The sequence below is a fragment of the Porites lutea genome, chromosome 5, assembly GCF_958299795.1.
Source record: "Porites lutea chromosome 5, jaPorLute2.1, whole genome shotgun sequence".
NCBI lineage: Eukaryota > Metazoa > Cnidaria > Anthozoa > Scleractinia > Poritidae > Porites > Porites lutea.
This window is the reverse complement of record NC_133205.1, coordinates 27,359,822-27,373,653: the sequence shown is the minus strand read 5'-3', so window position 1 is coordinate 27,373,653 and position 13,832 is coordinate 27,359,822. Positions and strand designations below refer to the sequence as shown.

The 13,832-nt window shown below is 38.1% G+C and overlaps 2 protein-coding genes across 2 annotated transcripts in view; both read left to right on the top strand.

Annotated features, from left to right (window-relative positions):
- The window catches only part of LOC140936261 (choline transporter-like protein 4), a 60,858-nt gene that overhangs the window by 30,126 nt on the left and 16,900 nt on the right, over window positions 1-13,832 (top strand). The window contains exons 14-16 of the mRNA XM_073385702.1: window positions 11,062-11,190; window positions 12,209-12,308; window positions 13,154-13,246. Of these exons, the coding sequence (XP_073241803.1) occupies window positions 11,062-11,190; window positions 12,209-12,308; window positions 13,154-13,246 (322 nt within the window). The remainder of the gene's footprint in view (window positions 1-11,061; window positions 11,191-12,208; window positions 12,309-13,153; window positions 13,247-13,832) is intronic.
- On the top strand, window positions 2,030-7,741 carry LOC140936263 (uncharacterized). The gene is made up of 12 exons (XM_073385703.1): window positions 2,030-2,037; window positions 2,253-2,369; window positions 2,503-2,574; window positions 3,123-3,472; window positions 3,953-4,244; window positions 4,600-4,721; window positions 5,020-5,149; window positions 5,256-5,417; window positions 5,573-5,689; window positions 6,020-6,070; window positions 6,170-6,796; window positions 7,189-7,741. Exons 3-12 carry the CDS (start codon window positions 2,506-2,508, stop codon window positions 7,369-7,371), a joined length of 2,103 nt encoding a protein of 700 aa, XP_073241804.1. The 5' UTR covers window positions 2,030-2,037; window positions 2,253-2,369; window positions 2,503-2,505; the 3' UTR covers window positions 7,372-7,741.

The window sequence follows — 13,832 nt, the reverse complement described above, 5'->3', positions numbered from 1 at the left end:
GACCTCAACCATTATGAGACATTTAGCGGTACCTCAGGACTGTTGTAGGAGGTTATCAAGGTCACATCTGTGCCCCTTTCCACCTCTCAACCATGATCAGTTACACATCTCCATGAACAAACGTTTGTTCTAACCGCATATCTGAAGCGTATTTTAACACGAATTGAAGGGTAATTAAAAAAAAAACAGTAAGATTAATTAATATCTCGGTGTAGTCACCACAAGATGTGCGCTGTTATCTCTATCAGTGCCTGTGGCACTAGTCCTGCATGTCAAAGGTTTTTCAAAAGGCTGTGAGGATAGGGACCAACCAAGACCCGCTTTATTTTGAGTCACTAAAATTTGAAGGTTGATGTAAGCGCCGTAATAAAATCCGCAGACTATTTTTTCCAAGCTTTGGCGTTTTATGCGATCCTCTGGTGAGGTGATAACATCACCATTGTGGGATTAGTTTAGTTTAATCTAATCGACTGTATTTTTGGTCTCCACAGTAAGCCTTGCATGTCCAATCTTATAAATTAATTTACTTGTAAGGATGTTGGACATTTTACAGCCTTTTTAACGTCGTATTAAGTAAACATCAGAACTCTCTCACTTTCTCTCTTTTTTTTAAAGAAACATTGTCCGTTTTGTTCTATTTCTTTTAACACTTGGACCTTAATGTCATTGCCACTTTGACATAGATATTTCCAGCCAAGTTTCCGTTGTTCTCGGTCTAACCGGGTTTGACCTCACCCGGCGTTCCCGATCATTTTTCGAGATCCAAGTCCTCTGCGTTTAACATTACAGCACAGGACAAAAGTTATTTGTTTTGCGCACTTCAATATCGAGCCTGATTTTATAGGCTAGGTATATATTCCACTGTTACATTTTTCTTCGCCCTTTCCCTCACGATAACAAAGAAATGATATGGACCATTAAAGTAGGAGCCTTAGGGTTCATATTGATTTAGCATTGTTCGTGTTCGCCTGTATCCTCACACGAAGAATACAGCGCCTGAATTTTATTCCGAGCTTAGCAAACAAACGGTACTTCACATATTTATGTTAATTTATTATAAATTTCTTTACCTTAAATCTTTATTCCCATTGGAGTTTGTGCGGGACGTACCGCACTTAAACCAATCCTTCTCTGGCATCAAACCGCGCAAGGCTCGCGCTAAAGCGCGCCAAAATCAAATACATAAACATTGACGGAAAGATCATTTCATTCGACTCGACGATATCACCACGATATCACCTAAAGGACAGTCATGTTGCCACGTAATTCGGACTGCTTTCGTCTTTGGTTTGGACTTTCAGTGATAATGTATGCATTAATATCACTGTTGTTGTTTTATTGTATCACTGAAAAGCCGGCCTTGCCGGAACAAAAAAATGTCGTCAAAATAGCCGAGCGTAGCGGTATAATACCGCTGGCGACACTATTTGTTGCGCTTTCCCGAGAAATGAAAAGCGGGAGTATAGAAGAAACACAAGGAGGAGGAGGTTGGACAGACAGTGGCGATGACGACGATGAGGATTCGTTCTCGTTGGGCAGATCACGTTTTCCACCGCTTGAATTTTTGGAGTACCCTGCAAAAACTGTGTTGTCGAGCGTCGAAGAAGACATCTCTCTCTACATGGCAAGCCTCTCACCACTAAGTCACACAGAGGAGGTCAAAGAAAACAATATCGTCCTAGCAGATTTGGCCCTATCGGCACATATCCAGGAGAAGGTGGGTAATTGCGTTAAGAAATTCTTGCATTGCTAACCAAACTTATTGCAACGATGTTTATCATTTTCCTCCAGTAACTGGAAGTGTAGATCTATTGGGTATTTATTGGATATATTCATATTTCCAGTATTTGCTCGTCGCCTAGGCAACTTACTGCTGGGTTGTTACTGAATGATTTTCATGCAAGCTTAATCGGGTATTTTTTATGGTGTACGAGTATAAATTAACAGCGTATTATTTCTGTATAGGAATTGAAAAAAGAAGAGGCTTCTACCCCATCTGTATTAAGACTTAGAGGGGGAAGTCGGAAGATTCGTAAGGTACGAGTAAGTTGTGTTTATCATGTGCGTAACAAGTACTGTACTGTAAGCTTCTACTATTAAACGACCACACAAATAGTTTCTTTTTAAAATAAGACATTGCTCTGTTGCTGTTGTTTTTTGCTTTTTAAACAGTACATTGCTCGTCTCAAGTTGTTAAAAAAAAATCCAAAATGTTACCCAAACCTGAATGGAGCAAGTGCGATCTTTTACAGGGACCCGATACTTCTCAGGATATTAAGAGCAGTTGTTCATGTGGAGGAGCGTGCAATCACTATCCTTTCCTTGATGATGCTGGCGAAACTGACGAGGATTATGAAGAGTACGAGGAGGTATGCGAATTTATGACAACATAGGAAAATAACTTACCGACTTTCAGGTTAAAAAGCCAGTGATTCTCCCCTGGGACTTATTACTCTGGTCGACATTTATCTGAAAGCAGTGCAATACGTTCTCTTTTTGCAGGAAATGGAAGACGAGTTGGATGTTTTTTCTTCAGGAACCGTTTCGGACCGCAGCTTTGATGAAGACCACCGGGTAAGAAGAAAAGTCAAAACTTATAAGGTTATGGCAAGCATGCATCAAAATAAACAGATAAATAAACTAATAGTATTCGTGATAACAGTGATTATTGTTGTTACTATTATTACTATATTTTTAAAAATAGTGCGAGTCAGTTGTAATTTTAACAAACATGTTTCGACGGTACATCCGTCATCGTCATCGTCAGCGTGCTGCTGACTCGGCTATTACTATGTTATTACTACAATATTATGATTAAGAATATTATTATTGTTATAATTATTATCATTATTATTATTATTATTATTATTATTATTATTATTATTATTATTATTATTATTATTATTATTATTATTATTATTATTATTGTGAAAGGTTTGAACCCTGGACTTGACTCTGAAGATGACAACCGTGCAGTTTGTCGAGACATCAGTCACTGTCAACAACAACAGTCCTCTTCAGAGCTACGTTCACCCGGGCGATCATACTCAACCTAGTTATTATTATCATTATTATTACTTAAAGTGTATGCATTTGACACAAACCTTTATGCCTATTTATAGGAGAATGTTACGCGACCATCTGCAGAAAGCGAAACTGTTTTAAATGTTGCTGCTAGCACAAGCACCCCAACCAGACTGACACGCAAGCGGAAGCTTCAAGATATAAGTGAGGACAAAAAGATATGCTGTGGCAGAAAATGCCTCAAAGTTGTTTTAAGCGACCAAAATGTTAGGGAGACAAGGGAACAATTTTTGAAAAAAGGCCTCAAAAAGCAAGGAGAGTGGCTGCTGAACTTTTTCGAAATCAGTCAGAGAGTTGAAAATGGAAAATCGACCTTTGACTACTATGTCCAAAAGAAGAAAGTCTGCCAAAAAGCGTGGCTCACGAGTCATGGCATTTCAAACGGAAGGTATGATTAAACCTTCATATGAGGGCCTACTCCATTTTAATAGACCTTAATTATTCACGATACCCGCCATCTTTGCACGCGCTAAAGGACTGATAAGAAAAAAACAAAGTCACATGGTTTCCCAGGGGGCAAACAAATGTTAGCATAAAGTACATTTCGAGATTCCACAAGATTTACGTCATTACTGTTGGCTGTGAGGACATCTACGGTCGCTATAAGTAATGATCTTTACTTCTACCCATAATTTGCCATTATCGTCTTTCCCATGAAAAGTTCTTTATTTCCTGTTGTCTAGAGTCAACGAACGCGACCTCGATTTCTTGCATTGGCAACTTTTATCATTTGTTTGCCCCCTGGGAAACCACATGACATTGCTTTTTGCTCATCAGTCCCTTAGCAGGTGCAAAGATGGCGGGTGTCGTGAATAAGGTCCATTTGTCCCCTAATTCTTGCAGTTTTCCTTTATTTTACTTACTAAAGGTTTCACAACTGGAAAAATGAATGGACAGTAAAGCGACTAAGCAGCCGGGTACATGCTCGAAAAGGAACGACGTTTGAATCTAGACGGTTCATAGAAGCGGAACTTTGGTTTGGCGATATGGTTGATTCCTTGGCTAATAGAATGCCCGACTTAAGCAAGAGGGAGTTGCCAGCATGCCTGACTTTTCAAAAAATATACGAAATGTATACGGAATCGGTTCAAAATCCGCTCAAGCCTTCACAGTTTCGTAGAATGAGGCTGAACAAGTTTCCCGACGTTATTATTCCAAAGGTGGATAGGTTTGATTACTTTATTCTATTAAAAATCATTCTTTTTAATTTTGATGTTTATTATTCTTTTCAGACTTGTTGATTGTTGCAGGTCAAAATTAAAGTCATGTCAAAATTTTTTAACCTGGGTTGATTCTCAACCTCCTTTGTATCTTTGCCCTAATACAGGAATAATTGGGGCCAGGAGACAAAGGGAAATAGAGAATCAACCTAGGTTAAAAAATTTTAACCTGAATATTTATTTTGACCTGTAACATTATTTTTTCCTTTGTTTGCAACCTCCGTTTTTTCCAGCGGGTGTTAAATTATTGCTAGTTAATTCGCTAATTTATTTATTTTGGGTCTTATTCCGACAGAGAAACAGATTTACAAAATGCGGGGTGTGTCTGTTAATTACGGAGCACATCCGTGCAACGACCGACAAAAAAAAAAGAGTTACATGGACAGAGAGAAAGCAGCTACATATGGAACAACAAGCGTAGGCAGTTTTAGCATTTGATCATACTTTATAAGTAAACCAAAATAGACATCAAGGGCTTTTTAAAATATTATCTTACAATAATTTTCCTCTGGACATAAACAGTCTTCAATTTAAATAACTTCAAGTTATTTTAAAATGCAGAGGGAGAGATAGAGAGATTAGTTTTGACCTTAAGGTACAAAATATTCAGAATTATTGGCAAACGCAGATTGCAATTTTCCATTTTCTAACCTGAATTATCAATGCAAACATTTTCTTGTTTATTTTAATCAGTTATTTACCTTTACTCTTTCAGTGGTGAGAGAAAAAAATACTATAAACACCAAAAAAAGGCAGAGCAGCGCCCAGACAAGTATTTGAGCTTGATAATCGATGGAATGGATCAAAGTAAGACACACCTACCCCACTGGATTCAAAAGTCTAAGGTTAGAATAAGCTCACTTGACATAGTAATAGGCGTAGAAGCTTATTCCTGCATGACCACGTTGATGTCGGACTAAGCATTTAATTCCCTCTTTTTGTCTGTTTCAGCTCGAAGGAGAGTGTGACGGATTTTTAAAAACCCATGTAACAGGAGTCCTGTCACACGGGCACAAAAAAGCATGGTGCTTCATCGACTTTATGCGATGGCCACAAGATGCCAACCCGACAATAAATTGTTTAATCTCTGTCTTCAGACATCTTAGACGCACGGTACGTACGCACTTGTCAGTGGGCTTTATCCGAAATGTACACTGGAGAACAGACAGTACTACAAGTGTTAGCATCTAAAATGTGGGATAAACCATTCAGCAGTGCAAAAATTGCAAGGACTATTTATTCTTGTTCCTTTTTTTGTTTTTCAACAGAAAATTCGTTTACCGCCGACGTTGTACTTACAACTAGACAATTGTTACAGGGATTGCAAAAATATACACATTTTGGGATTTTGCGCTCTGTTAGTAAAAGCTGGCGTTTTTAGAAAGGTTGGTTGGACTTTTTATTGTTGTTCAATGCCGTTTTATGTCCGTTTGAAAGTGATTTGCTACTGACTTGACTTTCACAGAAACAGTAAAAGCACTTAACAAGTATTGTCTGCACCCAATTGCACAACAGCTGTCTTATAAAAAAAATGCAAAAACAAACTAAGGGAAATTCTTGATTTTTGGCCAGGCAAATTTGATAGTCCAGGAATTAAATTCTAAAATCTTTTGCACTACAGTGCCAGTAATACTTCATTTGACCATAAGTAAAGTAAATTGGTCGCTTTACTATATTTTCTTCTTCATTCTTTTGTCGGACCTTATCGCTTGCAGGTACGATTGTCTTATCTCATGGTGGGCCACACTCATGAAGATATCGATCAGGTAATTTTGAAATTTTGCAACATGCCATTTCATTCCATGCCACTCTTGGAAGGAATTTACCAATTGCTCTGTACTATCGATTTTACTTTTTGTATTAAGATGTTTAGCCGTATCTCCGTGGCACTGGCGAGAACGAATGCAGTAACGCTGGACGACCTCATACAAGTCATACGGGGCGCATACAACCCTACCCCCATCACATGTTCAGTTGAAAACATATACGACGTAAAGACTTGGCTTCGCCCCTTTGTTCCTTCCCTTAAGCACCACTCCAACCCACACGCCTTTCGCTTTAAAATGAATGAAAACGGTGAAGTCGAGATGTCTTACAGACCCTTCGCGAAGTCCGGTAGGAAACAGTGGTTGCCAGAGGAGGGGCCGATTGTCCTCTTAAAGCAAGTTCCACCTGGCAAACCATCAGTCATCAAACCTGACATGAAAAAATGTCCATCTGTTGAAGTAATAAAAGATTCCGTTGAAAAGCTGGGGGTAAGGATGTCGTCAGCACAACTGGATTGGTGGAGGAAAATGGCTGAAGACGAGGAAAGGAAAAGAAGACAGTGGGAGTCGCTGACACCAGACCAATATCGAAAAGCTGGAGAATCTTTTGATTTACTAGAATTTAAGTATCAAAACGAAGACCCGGATCCTGACGAAGACGGGGAATACGGAGAGAGGAACAAGAAGCTGCTGCGACTGATTGAAAAGAAAGAAAACCATTTGCCGGTAGGTCTGGCTGATGATCAATGTTATGCCGGAAATTTTTCTATATATAAAAAAAATAACAGGCCCGATATTCAAGAATATATTTGTACATTTTATGGCAGCGTAGGTGAGCTCACACGAATTGAAATTATACGTAGTAGAAGGCTATTATCATAACCTGACTTCATACAAAAAGTTAGCCTGTAGAACAGGGTTGGGTTTGGGCGCTTTCAATTCTAGCGAGGGCAAGCGCGAAACGAGCATCGGGCGCGACAAGCGATGCGAGGGAACGCACAGAGAGAAGAAATAACTCCCGAGCGTTACTAGACAAAGCAACGCGTAAGTGGAAGTCTTATACAGGCATTCCGTGTAAAAACACTGTCATATCCCTAACTCAATAATTTCAATTTCAGGTACAAGTGGTGAAGATGCCGCATTTTGAGAAAAAACAGAAAGTAACTCCTGGTGGAAAGTCCTTCAGAACAAATCTCAACAAGACAGGCAAAATAAAGAAGAAAAGTATTGAACTGAAAAAAAAGAACAAAAAAAAGGCAAAGAAAAAGAAAAGAATTTTGACACCGAACAATACGAACTGACAGTTTGTCAGTAGAGCTTAGAAGCTACACGTAGTCGCTAAAATTTTAACCTGTGACGGAAGTGAAAACATCAAGACAAGCGCGAGATTCTATATATTCTGTAAAAAACTAAGACAAAATTGTGAGATTCATAATTTCTGCCATATACATTTCATAGATGTTGTAAATCCGCAGGACTCGAAGTGGGAAACCAATTCAGTCATAAATGCATTTCTCTCTCTTTCTTTCTTTCGTTTTTAGTCGTTAAAGAAAAAAAAGTAGGAGAACAACGAATTGTTGAATACTGACTTGTCTGGCTTCAACCACTATTATGTAAAAATTTCAGTATTAAACCGAGGGTGCTCCTTGGCGCCGACACTATTACAATGAAGTAATAGTCTTTGGAGGAGAATTAAAAATTTACAGTATTTTAACATATTTTAAAAATACATCCTTTCCAACAAGTTACTTTTCTTTCATTACAACGCGCGCGTCCTAAAAACAATAGGCCATAATGTTCTGAAATTTGATCAACGGTCATCTAGGGTTAATTAACCTTGTCGACATAACCGGAAGTCTTCACTTTTAATTCAACGCGAACAAGAAAAGTTCTCTGACCTGCGTTTGACGTGAAGCCAACCAGTGCAAGACTTAAACTTATACTCTGATATTACTAAAGCTTATTAATAGTCAAGGAAGAAAGAAATCGTCCTTCGTTGATTTGCCGGTAATTTGCTGATTTGCTACAACGACTATAATGCAAGGGTACTATGAAAAGTCAGGCCTGATGATGAGATAAGACCACAGCATAGAGGTCTTTGCCGTCAAAGGGCGCGAAAATCATTGACGAGGTTATTGACCTTAATAGGCTACAAAAGTTGCTAGACAATGAAAATGGTAGCTGCGGACTCCTTTCACTGTGTACTAGTGAGTAAGAGTAAGATGGCCTTACATTAACAATGGTTACCACTGCAAACGAAAACATCATGTAGGACGTGGGAGGCAACCTGTGCCGATGAAGTGCCGACCGCAAAAGGTAGGAATGTTTTACGTCTTGTGTTAACCCAGTGCAATAAGGTGCACACGTTGCTCATCAGGGCGACTAACAGCTGACTTATAATAATTTGGCCTAAATTGAGTCTCCTTTAGTCAGCTGCTGATATTGGCCTCTGACTACAGAGGTTTCCGGACAGGTCTCGTAAAATACAACAACGACCTCAATTTTATAAATAGGAGTAAAGGCCGAGTGTTTGTTGCAGGTTTAAAAAGTAAGCTTTAAAAAAAATCCACGAAAGGTTGTTAGAGCTGTAGCGAGGGCAAACAGAAACGTGAGCAGATCGGATTCTTCGGAAACCACATTGCACATGATGGAGATATCTCCAAGAATAAACTCAAGCTTATTCGCTAACGAGCGGAATGATTCCGCTATTTTAATTTGTGATTATTTATCATTACATGATGAAATTAGATATTTTACTATCTGGGTGTCAATGAAACAGAAATGGGTATCAGTATGCCGGACACAAGCTAATTTAGAAAAATATCGTTGAGCGGAAAACAACCTCAACGAGGGGAATGAATCAATTCTATCACAAGCCTGAAGCATAACTGAATCACTTCAGTACACTACGAGCAACTCTAGTCCGCTTAAATTTTTAACGCTTTTAGCACAAAATGAAATGGGTAACCCTTCACTTTTGAAAGGAGGAATGTTTTTATTCTGTCATTTTTTCCCGTGCTTTTGTTCTTCATACCGAAATTTAATTATAGAACATTCATATATTCATCATCTCAGTAGCGAAGTTCTCAGTAGCGAAGTTTCATTGAAACTGGAGAAAACACCGTCCTTCAACTGATACTCAACGGTGGTCGGATTAAGGGTAGTCTTTTTTTTTTGCACTTATCTTGAAATATTAGCAAATCGATTTTTGATTTTTTTTTTTGCGTCTAAGAATTCTCGCACGTCTTCTGGCTTCGTATCCTAGCGCCTGTGAGGAAATTGGTCGGCCGACAAGCTACAAAAATGTTGAGTAAGCACAAAACCCTTCTCGCATAACCAAACTGACGGATTTTGTGTTAAGTTTATGGGAGCGGTAACAGTATGTCTTTATCTTCATTGTGTAAATGACCTTGTAACCAGATGGTAGATGTCTTATCTTTTATTCATTTTAAGATCGGAAACAGTGTGAAGTTACTGGTATGATAAGAGAATCACTGATTGGCTCATATGCGAGATACCCCAACATTCCAAAATATCACGTCTTTGTCTTAGGCCATGTGGCATGTCGCTTACCATTGCGTGACGTAACATCTCATGTGGGAGTTAAACAGTTACATTATACCCTTTTGGAGGACTTTCGTGACAAGAAAAAAGAGTACTATTATTAAGTGCCTTTTCAAATTCCACCAATATGAATAAAAAATAAACAAGTGAGCCATTCTAAGCAGACAATAAGGGTTATTTTCACGCACATCTCCCCCCAATCCCGCTGCTCCCCGAAATATAGTGCGACTAATTTGACCTAACCGTTACGGGTCAAAACGCTGTTAATAAGAAGCAGTATATTTCTCAATTCTGGTTCTTAAAACTAACAAAGCGATTTAAATTTAAGTTTTGTTTTTGTCTGAAATTGCGTTATAAAGCCTTTGTAACTATCCTACTAAATATATATAATATATTTTTTTTACATGGTGATCTACAATGAGCACATTCCCCAGGACATTCCTTTGTCCGTTTATTCCCGGGGGAGGAACTCTCTTACATTAACCCTACAGATACTGCTCTGAAATAGTGTAAAGATTAGATGAGGCGGACGGTGAAACCCCACTCCGACTTCCCAGAAATACCCCCCCCCCCCCCCGAGAAAAAATGAAACGTCGAAGATAAACTGGACGGAAAAGATGTGTGTTCCCAGGTATTTGAGCTTTCAACGGAATAAACCCAGGCTTTCTTTGTGCAACTGCATCAATTGCGTATTTAACTGTCATGATCTTCTGTGCTTTTAGTTCTTCATCCCCAATTTAAATAAATATATAACATTCATATATTCATCATTTCAGTAGCGAAGTTTCATTGAAACTGGAGAAAAGACACTCCTTCAACTGATACTCAACGGTGGTCGGATTAAGAATAGTTTTTTTGCACTTATCTTGAAATATTACCAAATCGATTTTTGACTTTTTCTTTTGCGTCTAAGAATTCTGTTATTCTCTCACGTCTTCTGGCTTCGTATCCGAGCGCCTGTGAGGAAATTAGTCGGCCGACAAGCTATCAAAATGCTGAGTAACAACAAAACCCTTCTCGCATAACCAAACTGACGGATTTTGTGTTAAGTTTATGGGAACGATGACAGTATGTGTTTATCTTCATTGTGTAAATGACCTTGTAACCTGATAGTAGATGTCTTATCTTTTATTTATTTTAAGATCGGAAACGGTGTGAAGTTACTGGTATGATAAGAGAATCACTGATTGGCTCATATGCGAGATATCCCAACATTCCAAAATATCACGTATCTTTGTCCCCATTTGATTGGTTTAGATGCGGGATGATCCCACACATTTAATAGCACTTACAATAGATCGTTCTGATTGGATTATCAGTGAAATATCCCGAGAAAAAAGGCCTTACTCTCCAGTTCCATTTTTAAATGGAAGTTTCCATTTTTAAATGGAGAACTGTTTTTTGTACAATTTATTATCCTTTTTCAGCTATATACTACAGTTGGACCAAATACAAGGAGATTTCAACCCAAGGGGAAAATGCTACAAGTATATTTTTGACTGTTTCCTTTGGCCTTGACAGTGTTGCTAACAGTGAAAAAACATGGTTCTGGCTAAGTATGTATAATGTTTTTTTTTATATTGTAGAATAGTTAAATAAAATTAATAATGTACGTAGGTAATAGCATATACTCATGTGGGAATACTGAAATAAAGTTGTTGTTGTAGAGTAGTTATTGTGCTTCGAAGGCTGGAGGGGTATAACCAAACCTTTCTGGCTGTACAGGCAACATCATTTTGGGTATATCTATAATACAACCCTGTAATATTACTTCACGAATAGCCTGTAAACAGATGTTGTTTTATTTTTCTTTTCGGTCTTTTCAATTTTCTTCTTCCCCCACCCCTACCCCCTTGCACTGGCAGTCAATAAATCTCCCGCGGTTTATATTTTATCACTCACGCTCAACGGACTTTGAAGAGAAAATAGAGGGTCTGTGAACAGGCTACTTCATGAATACAAAAAAAAAAAAAACAGAATCAAGTGAAAAAATTATTGTTGCTTCAAAAACAAGTGGTTCCCAGTTTTTTGCATTTTAAAAACCATTGCTTCTGGATTTGCTAAATGCTTATATTCAACACAACTTTTTGACCTCTCAAAGGTCATTTTCAAGTGCGAGTAAAAATATAAAAAGGAGCATAAATATATTACGAATGGTTAAAAATGGTTTAATAGGTAAGAATGCATTGAACAATAAAATGCGATAAAATATGTCAATGATAAGTGATGAAATATTTATACAATTGAAAAAAGAATAAAATAACACAGCGAAGTAATAATAAGGCTAATCAAAACCGATCTAGACAAATAATTTTGAGCAGATGGAATCGCACTGTTTGTTTAGTATTGGTTTCAGTTCTTTGATTAAAAAAGTATTTCAAAAATAAGGCAATCAAGTTTGCTCTGGCACTTTCTTAAAATTTTCAAATTCTGCGCAATGTCATTTGGGAATACATTGTGCTGATCCCTCAGGTTGTTTGTTGATTGCAGTTCCCTTGTGCTCTTTAATTCGCTGGGGAAGGTGTCATTGCGACTTTTTATCACTAATATTAAAGTTTCATTTTTTTATTACAGCCATCATCCTTAGCGTAATTCTGGCAATTTTGGTTTTAATCCTTCTTGCCTTGTACAAGAGAATCTCCATTGCTATTCAAATTATCAAAGAAGGCAGCAGGTGAGCTTGTAATATCTAACCTTTATCATGATCTTCATCTAGATTTGGCGTCGTCAGGACACCATTAACAAGTTGAAGCATCATCCAATTTTAGTGTTGTTTTTTACTGTTTGTGTACAAGAAAATCACTGTCCCTTTTTTACTTACCCAATCAATGTATACTTCTTTACATGGAGGAGACATTTTTAATATTCAAGGCTGTACTCTAAGAATAAAAATCTTAAGGGGGCTCAATGCTCTGAATCTGTAAAAATCAGGTTGCCCAGCATGTGATTTCTATGCAAAAACTAAGATTTCCTAGTTGCCCAAGAGCAAAAGTTAGGCATCAGGCTAGGGGCCATCGGGCGCTGCTACAGCACAGCCCTGGTATTCGGTTTATCATCCTATGTCATTTATTATCATGTCAAGGGGTTTATAAACCTACGTGCAGTTGGACGCAACAACTCCCAACTTTGTTGGTATAGCTAAAAGTTTGACCAGTTTCAAACTTTGCACAACAAGTCCCAACAACATTCAACAGGGTGTGCAAACGGAGGCAACATATAGCATCCAACAATGTTAGGTTCGTTTGCATGGGGCTTAGTACATGTATTGAGTTAGACATACATGTCAGTCCGATTTAAGTCTTGAAAGTGTCGCTTAAACCTGGATTTTGTTTTGGTGAAAGCATTTGAGCCTTCTATGTCCTACGTCAACAGTGCAGTGCACATTCATACGTAGACTTGCACATGGACTTTTGGCAGCATACACGTGTACATAATCCCTCTCTTATTAATAGGCCACCCTGAGTTTGAATTCAAAATTGTTAACAGTGTCATTGTTGTTTGTTTGTTTGTTTTTGTTAGGGCTATATCTTCAATTCCCTTCGCACTTTTCTTCCCTGTTATTCCGTGGTTGCTTCAGATCTTGCTCTTTGGCTGGTTTGTTGGCGTTTTAGCGTATCCTTTGTCTCTTGATGTGAATTTATATTGTAGTTAGTTTTCCCTTCCCCTGTGCTCCCTACGATAAAAATGTTTTGTACGCTGTCATAAAAGAGGCCTCTGTGGAGAAGCCAGAGTGTTTATTTGTTACAACTCTTTAAGTAAATAATGAAATGAGGTGCATGTAACCAGAACAAATTGCTGTTCGATGATTATGTAGCTGTTAATCAAATGTCGTATTTAGCAAAATTTGACCTTCTATTACCCTCTTTTACTTTTCCCCCCTACGTTTTCGTTGGACTTTTGCAAGACATCATTCCTGTAGAAACCTGACGTAATACAACTAGCTTTGACTCTGAAGATGACTACCGCACAGGTTATCGAAACGTCAGTGAATGTCAACAACAGGCCTGTTAAGGAGAACACTCATGTGGATAATCATATTCCACCTACTTAATATGAAATGATTTCTGGACCCAGTTGTTCGAAGGCCGATTAGTGCTAACCTGTGATTAAATTTTAATCCGGGTTTCCTTTTCTTTCGTACACAAGCATTTTCTCGGAAAATGTTCTTTTTTGAGCTTCCATCATCAAATTGTGGACA

Bases quoted from the DNA above. Each gene is read 5' to 3' on its own strand.
- LOC140936263 (XM_073385703.1), top strand. From the start codon at position 2,506: ATGGAAGACGAGTTGGATGTTTTTTCTTCAGGAACCGTTTCGGACCGC. The intron at 4,245-4,599 runs GTGGATAGGTTT...TTATTCCGACAG, and splicing joins CCGACGTTATTATTCCAAAG to AGAAACAGATTTACAAAATG. The intron at 5,418-5,572 runs GTACGTACGCAC...GTTTTTCAACAG, and splicing joins TCAGACATCTTAGACGCACG to AAAATTCGTTTACCGCCGAC.